General features: G+C 37.8%; 2 protein-coding genes across 9 annotated transcripts in view; both read right to left on the bottom strand.

Moving 5' to 3' along the window:
• Window positions 1-156: 156 nt before the first annotated feature.
• On the bottom strand, window positions 157-5502 carry LOC143150741 (farnesol dehydrogenase-like). The gene is made up of 6 exons (XM_076319203.1): window positions 5156-5502; window positions 4913-5080; window positions 4041-4253; window positions 3247-3497; window positions 2057-2203; window positions 157-1381 (listed from the first exon to the last, which is right to left on the bottom strand). The coding sequence occupies exons 2-6, from the start codon at window positions 4998-5000 to the stop codon at window positions 1340-1342; spliced, it is 741 nt and encodes a 246-aa protein (XP_076175318.1). The 5' UTR covers window positions 5001-5080; window positions 5156-5502; the 3' UTR covers window positions 157-1339.
• A 1344-nt stretch (window positions 5503-6846) lies between these two features.
• The window catches only part of Rab3-gef (Rab3 GDP-GTP exchange factor), a 34287-nt gene continuing 21370 nt past the window's right edge, over window positions 6847-19763 (bottom strand). For 7 of the 8 annotated variants that reach the window (XM_076319331.1, XM_076319327.1, XM_076319328.1 and 4 more), the window contains 3 exons: window positions 13736-13808; window positions 13554-13600; window positions 6847-12359 (listed from right to left, as the gene is read on the bottom strand). In XM_076319331.1, the coding sequence (XP_076175446.1) occupies window positions 11874-12359; window positions 13554-13600; window positions 13736-13808 (606 nt within the window). In that variant the 3' untranslated portion in view covers window positions 6847-11873. Of the gene's footprint in view, window positions 12360-13200; window positions 13308-13553; window positions 13601-13735; window positions 13809-19763 lie in introns of all 8 variants that reach the window. The other variant, XM_076319333.1, reaches the window with a different exon arrangement.

Genomic DNA, 19763 nt, shown 5'->3' with positions numbered 1-19763 from the left:
AATCTAACTGGTATAGAGAAGTGTGGATATAGCAAGGTACAGGTGAGACACTAAAAAAAAGATCCCAAATTGCAGAGTATAGTCACGGGTACTATCAGTCAAGCATCTATCGATTGCTATCGTTCTTCTTTCCAACACACAAAAAAGAGACTAATATAGTATACAGTTGCTTTATTTATATATCGGTGAGATATTGGCATAGAATAGACACAAAGTTTCGACCTTTTTTTTTTATCATACTGGTCTCCGGATTTCGATAAGAAAGGTATTTGAGATTAAAAAGCACGATAAAGGATCCGCGACAATGATGGAGATTGTGTATCGTTATCTTTTCTTCGAATTTAAAATACTCGATCATCGAACCTAGCGGCAGACTTTATTTAGGGTACCTTGGCGCGAGTACATGTCGCCCCTCAGCGCGTAAAACCTGTGATACCATGGATTCATGAATAGGCCCTTCTTGATCAGTTTCCAGGCATTCTCCATGTCCTCCTCGTTCTCTGCAAACTTGACTGCCTGATTATACAAAACCATCGTCTCCCGTATCTCGTCGCACATGCTGAGTGGCTTGTAATTAGACCACAGCGGGCGCAGCTGTTTTCAATCGCGTTCGCAGGTATCCAATAGACATTCATTTTATTAAATCGGCTCGAATCACTGGGTACAAGGAGCTTCGCGTTTAGTAAGGAAACAATAGGGAAAATTTCTAATATAGTTAAAGAAAAGGTAAACGACTTTCGACGAATTATTTGTTCGATTACAATCTCAATCGTATCTCGCGTTGAACGAATAGTAAAAGCTTAACCGAACGATCGTTGTAAATAAATAATTGTACCAATTATTATTATTCAAGTAAAATTTTGTCGCTTGGAGATGGAGGGGGTTGCATAAAGACGCGTCTCACTTTCATAGCCTCCGTGTGAGGATTCTTGTAACGTTCTTCCGGTGGCGCGAAAGTTCTCCTTTTTTCGGCAAGATGGAGGATTTCCATTGTCAGATCTCGCGATAAAGCTTCAATAATTTTGCTCGCGGTTGAATGTACATACCAGCGGTGATAGGTTATATGTTACACAATCGTCAGTTGTTTCTCGACGGTATAGTCGAACGAGAAAAACATATTGGAAGTGAATAAACACAGGACCGTGTAGATAGCGCGCGTACGAGTACAATCGTGAAAGAAACGATAACGCGTGAACGTATCTCTTTGCAAGCTTCGGTGGCCTTTATACCTTATACGCATACATACATGTACATACTACTTGTTATTGCATCGCCCGTGTAATAATCGGTAATAGTGTTTTTAATAATAGCGCAACACGGTGAGCGTTGTTCGAGTTAACTACCATGATTCGCCCAGGGGCCGTAGAACAATGTCTTGGACCTGTAAACATAATTTCAATCGCGATTAACAATTTACTCGAACCAAAAGTAACTCGATATTGTGTGTATCAACGACAGACGTGTTATTTCATTTATGCTCGTCGGTATTTGTGACACTTTCTGGGTCAAGACCGAGATAATGTTTTCAATTAATTTTTAATAATGTATATTTAATAGAAATAACTTTTCACGATAAAGTAGTTGCGACTCCAGATTTGGCTATTCTTAGTAGTTTTTCTCCTCTTTAACTCTGAAAGTTTCTTCCAGGTGAATTGGTAAACACGTTCGACTTTATCCTCTTTCTCGAAATCTTTATACCGTGTACTGTGAGATAGTCTTTATCAACTTAACAGGCATTTTGCGATAAATATTGAAGAAAACAATTTACACGTATTTCATTCTGACCAGTTATGATCACGTAAACATTAGTAATCGAGAACTTGTGCATTGCGCAAAAGCAATCTGTACAAAACTGTGGTATCGGAAACGTGTTCTTTAGAATTAAAGTAACCGAACCATTGAGACTGACTCTAAAAATTAATTACTTCAGCGAAGAGATTCTTCTAAGAAGAATCTTCGTTATAGAGATTAGAATCCTCGTTTGTTCAAAGACTGGAACAGTCATTCGTCGATTTACGTTGATAAAGAAGTTAAAAATGGAGATGATAACACTCACAACGACATGGGGGCCATTTGACAAAATGTATACGGCTGCTGCAGCTACGTCTTCCGGATCCAGCGTGGGTAGCGATGCTAATGCTTCCTCCGAGTACGTGCTGTAAGAGACCATTAGCTCTGTGGCAACTAGTCCCGGACTGATACCCTGTAGAAAAAAATGAAACTTGGAGATTTCTCAAGGAGTAGGTAATTCAGTGTTTAACACAGTCTAACCGCACTTTGTCTGTTTGTCCACCTCAAATAAACCTAATGCATCCTAATTTCCTTGTTCTCCAATGTTAGCTATTATCATTTGCGTTGCGTTGTTTCGTACCCAAAATCCTCAATGAAATTATGTTCCAGCAGCAAAAATTACCCAAAAGTGAACATCCCTGCATCTGCTGGAGATTGAAATTCTCGAATATGACAAGAGAATCGAGTAATTCTGAGTTCAATCTCCTAGTAGTGATGGATACTGGGAGGATAGATACTTCTATAGCCTTTGATCTTTGATCAGTCAGGTTGTAAGCGAAAACCTTGGTACCCGTGGATTCTATGGGGCGGAACTTACATACAAAAAAAGTTTATCCTAATTTTAGGATAAGTCAGCCTCGTCTATTCTACCCTAGAGTTAACCAACTGGCTCGATCTTAAGTTTCCTGATGGTCAGTATCGTCATTCTATCCTTTCAATGGATACATCGAATTTTTCTATTACCTTTCTATTTTCTCTAGCATAGTTACCATCGGCGACAGAATTATCAGAAATGGAATAGTTGTTTTTTGATTAACTCCCCTATGTTGGATACTAGGTTTCTATTCGATCAACACTAGATTTACCAACCAGTCAAAATGCTGGCTCCAACTGCTTTTATAATAAAATTTACTTTAAATTCCATGGCTGTTTTCTGAAGACGTTATGATTTTTCTATTCTACGCATGTGATTAATTTTATAATATATTTATTTATTTTATATATATATATATAATATATATATGTATATATATATATATATATATATATAATATATATATGTATATACAATACAATTAATCGATGAGGAAAAAGAAGAATTTATAAAATTAATCATATATATATTATTATATATAATAAAATAAAAAAAAAATATATATATATATATAAAGTATACCTTAATATTACGAAATTTGTTGGTAGCTCTAGCGTTAAAGTGACTATTGGAATGCGTACCGTGACGCGTATCCGTGTTCCCGTGAGCTCGTGTCGCAGCGTTTGGGCCAAGGCGGAGACGGCCCTTTTCGAGGCAGGATAAACGCAGAAACCTGGTATAAAGGGCACTCGTTCACCAGCCAAGCTGTTCACGTTTATTACGACACTTTCTCCACCCGATTCTCGCATCACGCGGACTGCTTCTCGCGTGCAGAGGCACAGCCCGAAAACGTTCACGTCAAAAACGGCTTGCCAGTCTTCCAGGCTACCGTCTGCAAAATTTAAGTGTCACAAATAAATTGCGGATCTTATGCATTTACCACCTTTGCTGATTTAGGAAAAATATGCAGAGTATATTTTATCAAGTAGTACAATAATATACCATGTACCATATCTTGTAAGTGACACGTTTTCTGCATAGATACGACATATTTTTTTTGTGTACTCGTACGAGTCATAAATGCATAAAATTCGCGATCTAGTCATTAGACATCAATCTTAACACAAATATCGCGTTAGTATCGTGTTATTCCACCGAAACGAGTGATTACGAATCGTTACGTTGAAGTTGGTTCAACTTATTTTCGAGTGGAAGTGCTTCTTGTATACTAATTAATACAATTCGTACTGTTCATGATTCGAAGAAGTTTTAAGTTTTCTCGAAGAGAATCACAGATCATTCTGCTGAGAATGTATACTCAAATGAACTTTGTTTCGGTTTGTCCTCGTAATAAACTAACAATCCAAAAAGAAGCAGATAAATGTCATGATATTTTAAACAAAATATGGGTCGATTAAATGACTAGTTGAGCTACCTATCAGCGATGATTCTTTTGTCATTCCAGCGTTGTTGACCAACACGTTCACGGATCCCAAGTTCTCTTGCACCCATGCGAAAGCGGAAGTCACACTTTCCTCTTTGGAGACGTCGCACTCTACCGCGTAGAGTTTTCCTGAGCAGTCTTCTAGACTTTCCGCTAACTCTTTGATTTTGTCCACCCTTCGGGCAAGACCCGCTACGATCATGCCTTAGAAAGATTTATATCGAAATATGTATAAACAGTATCGATATAAATCGAAACTTTTTGTATATATTAATAAAGTTGAAGATAAAACCATTATTTGGTCAAAATATTATAAAGATTATATGGATCAATATGGCGTAGAACTCCGTGTCGTTATTGGCGATCGAAGGATATTATTTCACGAGACATAAATAGAAATTTAAAATAAAAACAAATCAATCAAAAGCAGAATATACAGAGTTTCTATAAAACAATTTTTGAATTTTTGAATTAAATTAGAACAAAATTTAAGACGCTAATTACCCAACAAAGATAAAAATCTGCTTAAGCGTTAAGAGATTAAGATTCTTGTCGAATTTTATTAGAGTTTATATCACAGAAATGCGAATCCAAATAAATAGTCAATGTCGTTGTTATAATACTTTGTATATTAACCCCTTGCACTAGAAATGGCGATTGTGCTGATACTGTGAAAAAACTATAAAATTCGATACTCGAGAAAGTTTTGAAATCAATCTAATCGTCGGTGACTGTATATTTTTCTTAAATTGGTGGAACAGAATATTCTTATCAAGTGCAAAGTGTTAATTTTTAAATTTAATTAACGAGAGAAAATAACGACTAGAATGCTGGTGTACGTTTAGCTATTTTCCCATGCTCACCATTGCGAACCAATTGTTTGACAATCGCCGCTCCGATTCCAGAACTCGCACCCGTGACGACTGCCAACTTTCCTACCCATCGGTCCATCCTTACAACGTCATGTACGATCGGCGACTGCACGATGAAACTCCGGTAATAAGATCGCTTATAAGTCTAGAAATCGATCGCTAAAAAGCAATGGCGGGTAAAAATCGCCGGACTGGTTGAACCAGAAACTCAATAGTCTCGCGGTAAACCCTCACCTAGCCTTCAGTCCAACATGTCCTCGACAATTAATGTTGTTTGCAAAATCTCTGACATCCTGTCTGCGATCTATTTCAATTTTCGCGGAATTTTACTCGACGATTGCGAACTTTACCAAAAAAGAAGGACAATTGATTTTACGCGCCTCATTGTTTCATTATTATTGTATTTCTATATTTGAACGAAGAGTACGATTCTAAGCGTTCGTTCTTGAACGAGTTTCAAACAGCTACGAAGCCACAATTGATGTACATTTTAGTCCGAAGCCGGTAAAATGCAATCGAGTGTCGGTTGAAGTGTGCGCGGTACACTTCTTCGCGAAACTGCAACTTGCAACTGCAACGCGGCGCACTGTGTAGCGATTGCTTGTAGCACGTTAATTGAGAAGCGTTCTATATCTGTTGATTACTATATTTCTGCGTTTCTTCGTCCATTTTGAACAATTCCTTTTAAACATTATTTCATCAAGAATTTTGTTACTAATAATTTAAAAAAAAAAGCACCACGTATCACGACTTTGACTAAAACTACTGTTATTTATCGTAGAGTATTGGTGCACACGTTACAATGTTTTATTGTGTTCTACTAATGTTCCATTGGGTATGTCGATAAATGAGATGGGCGGTTGTTGTCGATCAGATAATTAATGAACTATTTGACAGGAATTGCTCTCGAGATTTCAAAGAGACAAAATGTTCTATTTGTTGTTCGCTAATTTACATATCCGATAATGTCGTACAGTGGTTTTATTCACTAATAAATGATCGATAGAGCCGTTTGAATTAATATTGGAGGTCACAATTTTGAATATTTAATTTAATCCAAACAAGGTATTAAAATAATTTCACACGTTAATATTACCGTTAATGAAATCTAAATTTTTCAGTCCAAGGTCACTTAAAGGTCATGCAATATTATATCGATGAATTAGCATTGACGTTGGTTACACGATATACTATAACCAAAGATACATAGTTCTCTTAAAAAAAATCGATGATTTTAAAATCGTGTAAAAAAGAATTACCTTGAAGGAATTTCTTTTCTATTATTGTATGCACCTTTTTAAACAGTGAAACATGGTCTCGAGAAATTTTTCAATACAGTGATGAATAATTTCGTTTGAATGATTTATTTCGTCAACAATCCATATATATGTTCACATTATTCTATGCAGAGAACGTTGTTCTTAGATTGTTCCACTTCATTTGCAAACAAACCACGGAAGTGGTTCATTAATCAATTAAGGTTAATGAGGAACTAGCTTTAGATTACGAAATCAATTGCTTCGTACGTCGTTGGGTACATCATGTGTCGTTAAGCGAATGACGTTTAGAAAAATGGTACCTTGAGGACGTATGAAATTTCAGACATCTTTCTATATAGAACTTCTACCGTAAAGTACATTGCAACGGAGCGAAGAATAACATTAACCGATAGAGGAGGATTCAAATTATTTAAATTATATAACAGTCCTTCCAATTAAACGTAAACAGCCCAAGCTGGGAACTGTTTGGTGAAATTTGACAATTGGTTTAAAATAGTTACACTGCTCTGCTTACATCATGGTGTGCAAACGAGTCGTTGAGGTCCATCTTTCAGAATCATGAATAAAAATTTGCATAATTAGATTCTTTCTTAAAACTACAAATAAAAGAAGAAATAGGACAAGGGTCTTCGAATCGATGCATAGTTCAAATCTACAAGTATTTATTGGATATAAGGCGCCTACATTGCTGAGTACTATACACTTGAATGTATCGGATCTGCTCCAGCGGAACACTAACAGTTTGCTTAGGTTTGAAATTCGGTCACGTGTCTCGTTGAACGACAACAATTTACTAAACATCGTCCAAGCGTGGCACTAACAGGAACTGCTAACAATGGCGGCTAGGCGGTAGAGAGTTTCAGAAGTCGAGGGGTTCGTGTAACTTCCGCGCCATGAAGCGAGACAGAATCAGCTCCCTTCAACATAAACGTCGCACGCCAGTTTCGTTACAAATATAAGAGAGGTCGTCGACGCGTTTACCTACAAGTTATCGACAATTTATTTACAAATACTATTTCCTTAGAGATCGCTGCACCCCTTTCCGGTACGATGCAATTGGAGTCACGGAGAAAATATAACGATTTCTTCTTTAACCGTAGCGCGTTCAAACGATAAGGTCTATCTTCCTGGCGACGAATCGTGAAACTAGTTCGAGAGTTCCCCAATTTCGTCGTTTCTCTACTGGTCGTATTTCGTTTTTTTGTTTTTTTTTTTTTTTGTTTTATTTTTTGTTCTCTTATCGCCTACAGCTTAGACAGACTACGAAGAACAACGCTTCGCGCTAAATCTTTTAAAACCGACAGTGTGTGTCGTGGAATGCAGGAAGCATGGAGATCAATGCTGACACGATACTCGATCGTTCGAGTAGCTTGAAATTCGAATCGAGACTCAATTTCCGATATAAGGACTCGAAACAACGGTTGAGAAGAGTCGCTTGAATTGTTTCGAGTGTCTCGAAAGAATCGAGTAGCTCGAATATTTTTCGAGTAGCTCTAATGTACCGAGTAGCTAGAATATCTTTCGAATAGCTCTAATGTATTGAGTAGCTGGAACATACAGCGAAATGACTGTAAATACTGTCACCGACGAAAAAAGTTGTTCATTATTCGAAAAAGTTGTTCAAATTTGTTTCCAATCGGCTAATATTAATAAAATCTGCAATAATATTCATTTTTTGATAATTTTTCTTTTGTCTTGCTTCGTATCTTTCAATCAATTTGCTCGAAATAATAAGTATTTAGTATACTTTTTTTTTTCAATGTAAGTATGGTGAGAGTTTCCAAAATAATCGTATTCAGTGCAATCGAGTAGTTCGGTACATTTGAGCTACTCGAATGTATTTACTCGAGTTCTCGGGTCGAATATTTCTCGATTCGTTTTTTTTCGAATACTCGAACAACACTACTGAAGACACACTCTTTGCTGTTCGATTTACGACACGTTCATCCCCGCTCGAAAATGAAACACCCTTGAAATCGCGTATTTATTGGAGGAGGGGGGGGGGGGGATTTCGACTTCTCAGCTTTGAATTTTCCTGTTACAAAAGAAATCGTAGGAGAATCGTTTGACAAATTTAACATCGACAAGATCGATGCAGACATTTTTTAACGCATCGTAAAGCATTAGAAACCTCGAAATATTTCCTCGGGATCTCTCGAAATGCCTCTATGCTTTCAAAATTATGATATACCGAATTGCAAACACCTACGATTGTCGAATGTAACATCGATCTCGCAATCGATGCGAATTTCGTCCTCAAATTGATGCGACTGGGGAAACAATACGTTTTCGGGACTTTAAAAAATTCAAACGCGATTTTCATGTAGATAGAAGAGGCTAAAAAAGAAGGGGATTCCTATCGCGTACGAGATATGTGAAGTTTTATTTCCTTTTTTTTTTTGTAGGTAGACACTTTTGAAGTTTTGACGGCAGAGACTGGGGGATTCTACGTGACGTAAGTACATATAGTGTGATCTGTAAGTTTCGTGTCCTCTATTGCGCCCAGATGTTGAACTTAATTGTAATTAAAAATCTAATTTATAAATGTACGATCACAGACGTAAACTAGGAGAAACAACCTCGGTTGCTTCGGAAAGGAAAGTTGTAATACTTATTTCGTAAGCTCCAACTGTGTCGGTTAAAAGTTTGAGTACACGTGGTCTTCATCACGTTGATTCCTGATTCGTTCTGAGATCAATTGTAATGGAGAAATCTATCAACGAATCTTTCGATAAAACTTACTCATCAGCTACGGTAGGGGAAAATAGGCAACATGGTTGAAAAATTGTATGAAAAATGAGAGAAATGGTAATTGAAAAAGGACCGTGGACACTGAGGGAATTTGATAAATTTGATGGAACTTGTTCATCATTATCGTTGCGTGTACTCTAACTTTTGAAGACGGTGTGCACAATGAACAATGTACACTTCCAGTTAAAAGTTTGAGACCATCGATGGTTACCGTAATTGCCATTTAGGCTTAACTACCTACGAATACTTATCATTTATCTCCGCGTAGAATATTGCTTTTAGTTTTCCGTTAAATTCTTTAGCAGTCCCATTGCAAGACAAAATATACCACAAAAAGTGTAAAAATCGTTGACAACGTTACCACACATTCATTCGTAAAGCGGATAATTTTTTTAAACGAGCAGACGCTACTAAATTCTATCTTTCTAAAAATAGAATACACCGTTATGTACAAGAAGAAATTATCCGAGGTTTCAATTTCACCACATGTACGAAAACGATCGAATGATTAAATATCTATAAAGCTGAACGTCGCTACAGGGTGGTCTCAAACTTCTGATCAGCAGCGTAGTGACTGCGCAAAAAAGAAAAAAAAAAAAAAAAAAGAAAAATGAAATTAACGAGAAAGTCAGAGCGATTTAAGATATTTATCTCGAGATTTCAACGATGCTTCATCGTTTCGTACAATCCTGAACGTTGTTTATTTTTCATCTCCCCCCTCTATTCGCTACGGTATCCTTGATACATCGAAAATCTCCTAGAATAAGTGTATCGATTGAATCAACTCGAACTGGATTTCACCACGCGGGAACGCAAAACGTGCTGGCGCGCACTTGGCGAGAAAAATAAACTCGAGACGCTCGTATATATGTCCGCACGATATTACAAATATACATTGACATTTTACATTAGTGTCCATACTAAAATATATATGCGACGACATCGTAGCCGCGACGTGCCAGCTCACACGACCGGCTCGTTCCTCTTATCTCTCGATTCATGCTTCGTGTTAATTATCATGAGGTAAATTATTATGAAAAGTCAGCCACAGAGGTTTGCTGCCTGCCCTCTACGAATTCATACTGTTCCTCGCATCGAATCCGAAGTCCTTGGTAGATATTCGGTAAGTTATTTTGAAAACTTCGTGTCGATAAATAAACCAATGCCTTTGGACACCAGGAAATGAACAACAGTGCATTCAACATCTTGGAACGAATAATTTCCCGATTGCGTGAAAAACCATCCAGGCTGACTGTTCATCGACTAGAAATGATATCGAACTCGACGAAATCCTAATCCACTTACGAGTACGCCATATTTAAAACTGATCGAAATTTTTGGTAAACAAGAAAACTTTATACGTAACCGCTCCCTTTTTTACGGGTTGACTGAATATAAATCAAAGAGGGGGATGGAGAAAGAGACAGATAGATAGATAGAATGATAGAGAGAGAAAGAGAGATGATGGGGGGGGGGGGGGGGAAAGTGAAACAGAGAGACAGAGAGGCGTCTATTGCATCAATCCTATTCAATATACTTCAGCTATTTCATGCAATCATAAGAAATTAAATAGCTTCTTTCTTCTCCTTCAAATTAGATGATCACAGTTACAGTCTGTTTCGATGTACTTATATAAAATTGTTCCTCCGATTATGAATATTCATATTTATTGTATTTCAGAATTGCTTTACGTGCTATTCATAGAAAACACTTCAGATGAAATAGACTCGATCTTACGGCCTCGGTCCCTCCCGTGAATAAAATTCGCGAGAAAGAGAGAGATGGAAGGAGACCTCGGGAAAAGTAACTTTTAGGTAGTACAGCGGTAAGATTGAAGATCAACGATACGTCTCTATACGATCGACACGTATCTTGAAGAATGAAAAATCTCTAGAGAACTTACGCGACGATCCAGACAGAAGATTAAAATGTCTAAATTCTCTGTACGCTGTTTATTGTAAACGCCACTCGTGTTCGTTTCTCTAAATATACAATATGCCGCTGCTACTTCCGCGAGTTTATTACATTGCCATTATTATTATCTTCGTTTACCTTCAATTATTTATGGTCATTATCCATTTCTGCGCGCGTTGCGCGAACCACGTGGGTTCACTTGAACCGATTTCCCTTTCTTGTACACGTAACGGCTCCCTCTTTGCAAATAATTACCACGATTGTGTCGAGTTGTAATTTTCCGAATTTTTCTTTTTGATCTTGTGCGTTTCCAATTTTTACTCCTGTTTCAATTGCTAGCTTTACGAACCAATTGCATTTTTTCTGAATTGCGCTTAAATTACACAGTAATGGGGCGTGGTACGTGGTACGATCGACTCGTAGGAGATTCTTTGCGAAAAATCAAGTCGAGAATGTGAAACGAATTTTACTTCGTGTGAGGTTCCGTTTTTGAGAAATACGCTTTCGAATATTTAATGGAGTGCTCCGCGATTGGGGCACGTTTTTCTCACGAACGAAGCCACGGATGAAAAAATTGCGTTCCACGGTTTCGATTCGTTTTCGAACGAAGAATTGTCCAACTTCACCTCGATAATCGTACCACCCTTGCGTCGCGCCCCGCTTTACAGTTCTATCACAATGTTCGCAACCGCCCGTTTCACGAATCTCAGCCCTTAGTCCGATTTCATTGAATACATTCTTGAATAGAGTGCGAATAGATTTTCACATTTAGAAGAGACTTTTAGAGCTGACTCTGAAATAGTAGGAGGATAATATTGCCATGGTCGCACATGCAACAGCTCCCGTTTTACGAGCAATTAGAACGCGAAACGAAGGCGGATTTTACCTTCGTCCCGGGATAGAGAGTTTAAGAATGATGCTTACACCCAGGGTAGGCAAGCGTAGGGGGCACACTTATTGTAATTATGCACAAATGGGAGCGAGTGTCTGCCTTTGTATCAGTGATGTCATGGAAAGGGAGTGAAATGTGTGGTTTTGTGGCCCTGAGGATTCTGGGCTACATTGCTACCTGAATGTTGCTGCTGTTGATCTTGATATTGTTGGCGGTGCTGGTGTTGTTGGTATTGTTGACGTTGTTGGCGTTGTTGATGCTGTTGGTGTTCCTGGTGTTGTTGATGTTGCTGTTGGTGCTGTTGCTGAGCTGGATATTGCTGTTGTTGACGCTGTTGTTGGCGTTGTGGTTGATGTTGTTGTTGATGCTGTGGTTGATGCTGTGGTTGATGTTGTTGTTGACGTTGTTGACGTTGATGTTGCTGTTGTAATTGATGATGTTGCTGCTGCTGCTGCTGCTGCTGCTGAGATTGATGATATTGTTGTTGTTGCTGGGATTGTTGCTGGGGTTGTGGTTGCTGGTTCGGTGGTTGTTTTCGTTGCTCCAATCCAGCAGCCAAGTAGGAGAATACACAGAGCACCGAGTAACAGATTTGATCTGCCTGCAATACGTGTCATAGTCAGCGGAATGTGGAATTTTTATGGGGAAATTGGACGATGTAAATTATGAAGTTTAGAATAAAAAATATCGCCATATTTGTCGAACAGTTCTCTATAAAATGTGTACTTTCGAAATAAAATTAAAACTTTGTGGATTTTCGGCTCAAAACTTGGCCTTTTTCTTCAAATATTATATTCGATAATGCGCTGTTAGAAAAATATATTATTATTTGATTGTTTGTTTGAATGGTGCATTATTGGAAATGCTTCAATGCTCGTGAGTTGAGCGTCGATGAACGAATACTCTTACCATGCATTGAAATCACCAGGATGACACGTCGTACTGTATTCAAGATTTTATTATGCGAAAACTAGTCGTACTATCGATTTGAACTTTTTGCTCTACGATTCACAATTTATTTCTTTGTGAATTACAGAATTTTAGTTATCTATTCTAAACACAGATAAAGACAGAATTTGTTTTCAATCTCTTAGGACACTATTTTGTTCATGTTCGACGAATACAACGATATATTTTATCATAGAATGATATATTTAAAAGCAAATAGGCGTTATCTATACAGAGTGAAGTATTACAGAACTCACAAAAGTAAACAAGAAATGTCCATATTGTTAATAAATACAAATAAATCACCTCTGAGAAAATATGAACAGTTTAATAATATTAGAAATTTGTTTCGAAGGATAAGTACATGTATTTCGTTCAGATTTGTGAGTAGATTTTATTAGGTGGTGTTCTACGTACAACAGAAGGATATAAACAGAAGCGATGTGAGACGAAACTTACGTTCAAAAGTGCAAAACAAAAAATCATAACTAAACCTTCATGCATTGTCGTTTTCAGGGTTGTTTTGAGTCTCAGACGAGAGTTCAGATAACGTAAAGGCAACGGAGAATATCCTGTGCATGCAGTGACACAGTTCATTGGCCTGTTGTACAGTACACAAATCAAACTATTACTTACGTATTCATTCATTAGGAATAATCGATAACTTAATTTGAGACAATAACTAATCTAAAGAAAACACATTCAGGTTATACATAATGAACAAACTCTAAATATAAATAACAAAAGAAAAGTTTCTCGAATGGAACAGAAACACACGGCGTTAATAACGTCAATTAACATTCTAAGCTACCATTATTGTGTCTGGTTCGATGATCGACATACTCACCATTTGAGACTTATATTTACGTTGAATTACTTGTCTAGTTTTAGGATCTGTAACGTAAAAGAAAGCTGTGTTAGAAAACATCGAATAGTTTGTTCGACCAAATTGTATCTTGCAAAGTTCGTCAGTTTCGAAAACATATTTACGCGTCTGTTAGATAGAATAAGTTTCTGTCGATTACTCACTGAATTCTTCCAATACAAAGATCCCATCCTTCTGAGTAAAGCACTTGCGGATATGATCGAGTCTTACAAAAAACTGCAAGTAACACGATCGTTACATATTAGTGGGTGTCGGAAACGTCGGGGCATGGGATCTACTCGTACATGCACACTTTGTGAGATTATCCTCTATGGCTTTTTATGCCCTGGACAATGTGAACCGTGTGTGCCAACAACATATTCGAAAGGCGTGAAAGTTCAATCGTAATGCTCATTTCGATGATGGGATCAAGCTCTGAGTCTTCGTGATCTCACCTACTATCGTATCGGCTAATACGCATCACAGTGCACCATCATTTGAAAGCAAGACTTCACGGGCATAGAAATGTCTCTGTAGTCTTCGTATCTGCTTGCAAGACAACGTTCAATTTTTTCTAATGGTTTTCGTAGGTACACTCAACTCGGTTATAACACGATGTAAAAATTGTGACAATCCTCTTAAAGTATTTCGTAAAAGAATACTAATAGTATAAATACTTTCATCGCACTCTGTCTAGGTTTCGCTGCAATGCAGAAGAATTTAACCGTATTACAGAAGGGTTGAGTGCATCTCGTTTCGACTCGATGTTTCGAAATTTCCAGAGACGTTTCTTTGCCGCTTGCACCAAAGCTCACTGTTCTATTGATTTTAGCGTTCAATTACCCTAAAATGTTAATGGTAATTTTCGTATTTTCCGAATAATGAAGTTTGGTACTCGTCTCGTTTCAATTTCTTCGTTTCAATATCACGTGGGAACACACATCGAGAGAAAAGCTGGCATTGTATACGCGCAACAGTCGTATCTATCACAGTATCTCTCCCGCCTCTGTGACCGAACTTTTCTCCAAACGTAAGTGTCGGTCAGTCTACACGCGACCGAAGTTTAAGGAACCATCGTAAAATTCATGCACGTAGGAGCCAATGGCTAATTGACTCGAGCGCCCACGAGTCCGACGAATTCGAGGAACCTGGAGGAAACGAGAAACTCGAACGATCGAGTGCATCTTACGAGTCACCGGATCGAGTGATAAGTTCATTCGACGATTAGGATAACTATCGAGATACGTTATTCCTTCTGATGTCAAAGATTCAACTTTTTAAAGATTCCGTGTTTAAAAAAAAAGTGAGAATCCTTACGCCTTCGCGCCCGAAGTAAAATGGCGGAAACTCTACGGACTTATTGTGTCGACAAAACTTGTATATTTAATACTGATCTACGGTCTTTTTTGACCCTCTTCAAGTGAAGTAGTCATCCTCGAGGTTCGAACTCATCAATCGATGTAACATTCATCCCTTGCTAGCGCTCTCTCTCTCTCTCTCTCTCTCTCTCTCTCTCTCTCTCTCTCTCTCTCTCTCTCTCTCTTCTCACTCTCTTTTTCTTTTCCTCGTTTTAGATTTTTCTTTCGCTCTCTCGTTGCCTTTATAATTCTTTCTTCTTTGAAATCTCTCTTTTTCTCTCTCTCTCTCTCTCTCACTGACTCTCACTCATTCACTCACTCGTTCTTTCTCTTCCTCCTTTTAGATTTTTCTTTCGCTCTCTTGTTGCCTTTATAGTTCTTTCTTCTTTGAAATCTCTCTTTTTCTCTCTCTCTCTCTCCAATGGCGTATCTGCTTTGTCGGACCCGCGCGCGCAACAACAATTACCTTCAAGCATGCAGGAATTAACGGGAACGATAAGGCCGAAGCGACAATGCAATACCCGGGCGCGTACAGCATGCATCATTTTCTTCGCTCAACGAAAGTCAAGTCAATTATTGAGCACACGCATCGATTAATAAGCGGCAGAAGCGGTTACAATGTTGCGACTGGACTGGCATCGCGGCGTAACACTAATTCGTTTCTTCGCTGCCTGTTGCAAGTATAAATACGAAAGAAGCGATCAATCAAAACTTGTATCACTCCGAAGCGAGATACCACAGCGGCGGGCAGTTAATTAAATTATCGCAGCAATAAAAGTAGCGGCAGGCAGGCAACTCTGGAGATGGCCTAAACTCATCAAATGTAAATGTCAATCGATTGCTCAGCGTTGGTAGATCTGCTAGATATGTGCGTACGCATCGTCTAACACGAAAGAAAAAATGCGCCAGACCCTTGGTTCGTCCCCCCTCTTTTTTTTTTTTTCTTTTAATCCAATGATGCACAGTCGTGATTCGATCGAGATTTGTTATGGCCGCGAGCGCGTGGTGTAACCCGTATACTTAATAGTCGAGAATCGAAACATCGTGTACAGCGATGTCATGCTATAGAACAGTGTTTTTCAAACCGATTTACCGCGCATTTTGTTTTTCTTTATAGCTTTAATATAGATATGATTAATATAGATATGATTTTTAAAGATTCTCTTTGGATTATTTCTCAATTGGGAAAATAGTAAATTTATTCTTCGGTGATGTAAAGGCAGGTTTGGAAATTCAATAGATACTTACGGTACAATATTGTAAAATTATACAACAATCGTGGAGGTTCTAAAGACAGTGTCGAATCTTGCGGAGCATTTCCGACCACTCAACCGTGCAGCGATTTCTATACACACGTTGAAATCTCCTACCGAAAAAAATCGAATGGTACCATATTGAAGCTAATTAGGCGAGAGCACCTTCAAAAATGGACCTAAAGTTATTGGACTCGAGAAAGAAATGGTAAAAACAGTCGTTTAACGACTGCAGAAATTTGTTTCTTCAAATATCTCAAAATATGGTTCCTAGACTTTCACTGTTTTTCGATTCATCGATTTAATTAATCATCATGAGAGAGCAGATCCTACAATAAGTATAAAAAAATACACGCAGAGACTTGTGTACTAAAGATCATCCACAATGTTTTCTCCAAGAAATTTTCATAGTGTTCCTTGTCATAAAAATCTTCAATTTTTAAAAAGTATCTCTCGTTAAAGAAACTTTACGCGCGTGTATAGAAATAATTGCACTTTCATCGAGTTCAAAACTATATTGCAAATCAATTATAATTATTGTTCGTTGGAATATTGTTACGCTAGCGTAACACGTTTGCAAAACACTGCTATAGAAAGTGTATGGTCGAATAAACAGGGTATCGGGCCTTCTTCGAGTCGGTTTTCACGTTGGGGGGTGTGGGGGTTCATTCATAAAAGTCAGACATCACTATATAGCACGAAACCATTGCTCTACTACATAACTGGCAATGTGAGAGCGGTCTTATAGATGGGTTTGCAAAAGCGGGCGACTTCTTTCTATTATACATATATATTGAGATCTACTCATTCATGCAGTGCATTCAAATTTCGTTAGAGACGTACAATAAACATTCATCTCTATCGTCGTTCTTGGTGAAAAGAGGTACCATTTATGTTCAAGCTTCGAAATTTTTACCGAGCCAACAAATTATTGTGCAACCGAGAAAGTCGCTTGATTTCCTTTCGTTTCCGATACGTTTTGAATTGTTTGTCAATTGCGCGTGGCTCGTAAGTATTTGTCACCCGGTTTTGCGCGCGAATTAAGAACATTGATTCGAGAGAATTGTTACGGCCGTACTCCGAAAGTTATCTCGCATTTAAAACGATCTCTGGAAGATGATTGCTGAAACAAGCTTCTGAAATCGAATTGCGATTAAAAGAACACAAACTCATAAACGTGAGTCCGGTTCGTGGATAAATAATTCTCGTCTACAAAGATTCCATTTAAATTTATACATAGAATATTACAACTGAGAAAGACCACCTAAATATCTGCTTTGTTTCTAACGATGTGAAAAATGTTTATAGCACAATTCGAGTGATTTCGAAGAAGGAACGACGTGGAGGAAAAATTTGTTTCGTATTTAGGGTCACGTGAAAGTCACGACTCAGGTATTATCAAATGTATCTTTCCAAAATACATACTTTACTAGTAAAAAATATAAACGATTTTGAAAATACTTAAAACAAGTTTTTCTTCCACCATATTCTTCCTTGAAAATCATTTAAATTGTGTCGTGAACATTTTTCGTGTAGTTAAAAACAAAGTTGATGATCAGATGGTAGGGATAAGACACCGTGTATATAGTATGTATTGTACGCAGAAACAGTTCCTTGTCGAAAAGCGAGTCGAAACAAAGACATTTTTTCGTAGAATGAACCCAGCTCGAGAAAACCAACTTCGAATAAACTGTGGGTTGCGCGCGCAGTCGAAGGCGGTCCAAGCGCGCCACTGCGCGCGCATTTAGCAATCTCGAAAACGGGAGCTCGATCGAAAGAACTTCGTTTCGCGTATCCGTATTAATTCTTTTTTCTTGCCATTCTTCGTTTCAACTTCGATAAATCTTCAATGAAATAAAAATATTCCTCGAGCTTCGTTCGAAAAATTGATATCGTTATTTTAAACTGCGAATTAAAACTTCTTATCCGTATCAACGTCGTGCGTAAAATTAAGGAATACGTTCGAGTTTCATTCACTGAGATTCAATGCCATTCGAAACGGGGCTAAACACGCTCCCAATTGAACAAAAAGTTGATTATCATCGACTGATCTTGAAAGTTCACGCAACGCGATTCGAGAAGCGCTATTCAGATACATCGTTGTTATTTCAATTAAACAAGAACGTGAACGTGGCGTTCGTTGTGCGCACGTGTCGTGTTGGTACACAGGTATTTCGGTTAACCATTTTTCACTTTTACTTTGCCACCTCCAGTACCAGCAGTAAATTGATATACTGATCGGATAGATTTAACGCGCGTGACGTGTGATCTAATCTCTACGCCGAAGAACACTCGGTGTAAGAATGTAGTAAAGCTGTGATGGACACGAGGAGAATGAATACTGTGTACGGATCGTATATAGTGTACGAATGACAGAGGCTATGGTAAAAGATATAGTTGCATTGAGTGCACCGAAACATTGCTCTACAAGTTGCACTAAACACTACTTACAAATACTCTCATCTAAGACAATATTGTCGGACTGTTTGTCAAATGCAGCAGACACTGTTCCGCGTATTATATAGATTACTGGTACCTGAGTCAGCTTTACGATATATCATAGGGAACATATAATGTATATATATAAAATTATATATACGTTCATATATATTTTACATATATACGTGTCACAACTAACACCGATCGATGGTAGGAAAACAGTAAGGTAGACAGAGCAGATCAGTTAATTTAAATGCACTGTTAAGTGTGTGGTATATAGTAGAATATAATATATGGTTAATAATATACGGCTAAAAGTAATGGTGAAATAAAGAAGCATTTCCGGAACACGGCCAACATTGATTATATAATTAATATACTGAGTTCATATAACAAACAATGATTTAATTGGTTAGTACCTCGAAATCCTGTTTGCCCAGCCCAGGGGCAATGTCGATGGACAGGACAAGAAAACAGAAAACAGAAAAACAGAAAATTAAATTTCTGGCAACAGGTAATATCCACTCAGTAGTAAATACAGGGCTCAGTACGGTGATAATACAGCTAATTACCTATCGTCATGGCCAATTAAAAATAGCAAAGATTTCATTGTTCAAGGACCATCTCAAAAGTTCCCCAAGCTGAGAAAAGTCTATCGATGGACGTGGATTCGTTTCGAACGTGACGAACACTGTCGGTCAACTCTCGTTGTAAACGATATGCAATATATGTATACATATATAGTCAATAATTAAAATTGGTCGTTAACTCCCTCTCGATTTTGGCACGCCCCTCTCATCACCATCCCCAATCCCGTTACAGTTCCCTTCTCGTTGCGAATAGACTTTCCTCGTGTATGACCACGACAAATAATAAATTAGAAGAAAAAGGAAGGAAAAGTTGTTAGACTCATAGAGAAAAATATAATGGCATCCAACATTCAATACAAATCATAATAGATATAGAAGTAGTAATAGTACCAGTCAAGGACAGTCTGTATTCTCCCTATTCCTTATCACTTATGAATGTAATGATAAATGTAGTGATTATAATACAGATAAAAAGAGACTGCAGCTGCACATCGAGCTCCATGCAAGAAAACACTGATTAACGCTTCAACAAAATATTACCCAACGAAATAA

This window comes from Ptiloglossa arizonensis, chromosome 8 (assembly GCF_051014685.1).
Source record: "Ptiloglossa arizonensis isolate GNS036 chromosome 8, iyPtiAriz1_principal, whole genome shotgun sequence".
Classification (NCBI taxonomy): Eukaryota; Metazoa; Arthropoda; class Insecta; order Hymenoptera; family Colletidae; genus Ptiloglossa; species Ptiloglossa arizonensis.
Note: the sequence above shows the minus strand (reverse complement) of the source record. Positions and strands in the feature narration are given on the sequence as shown.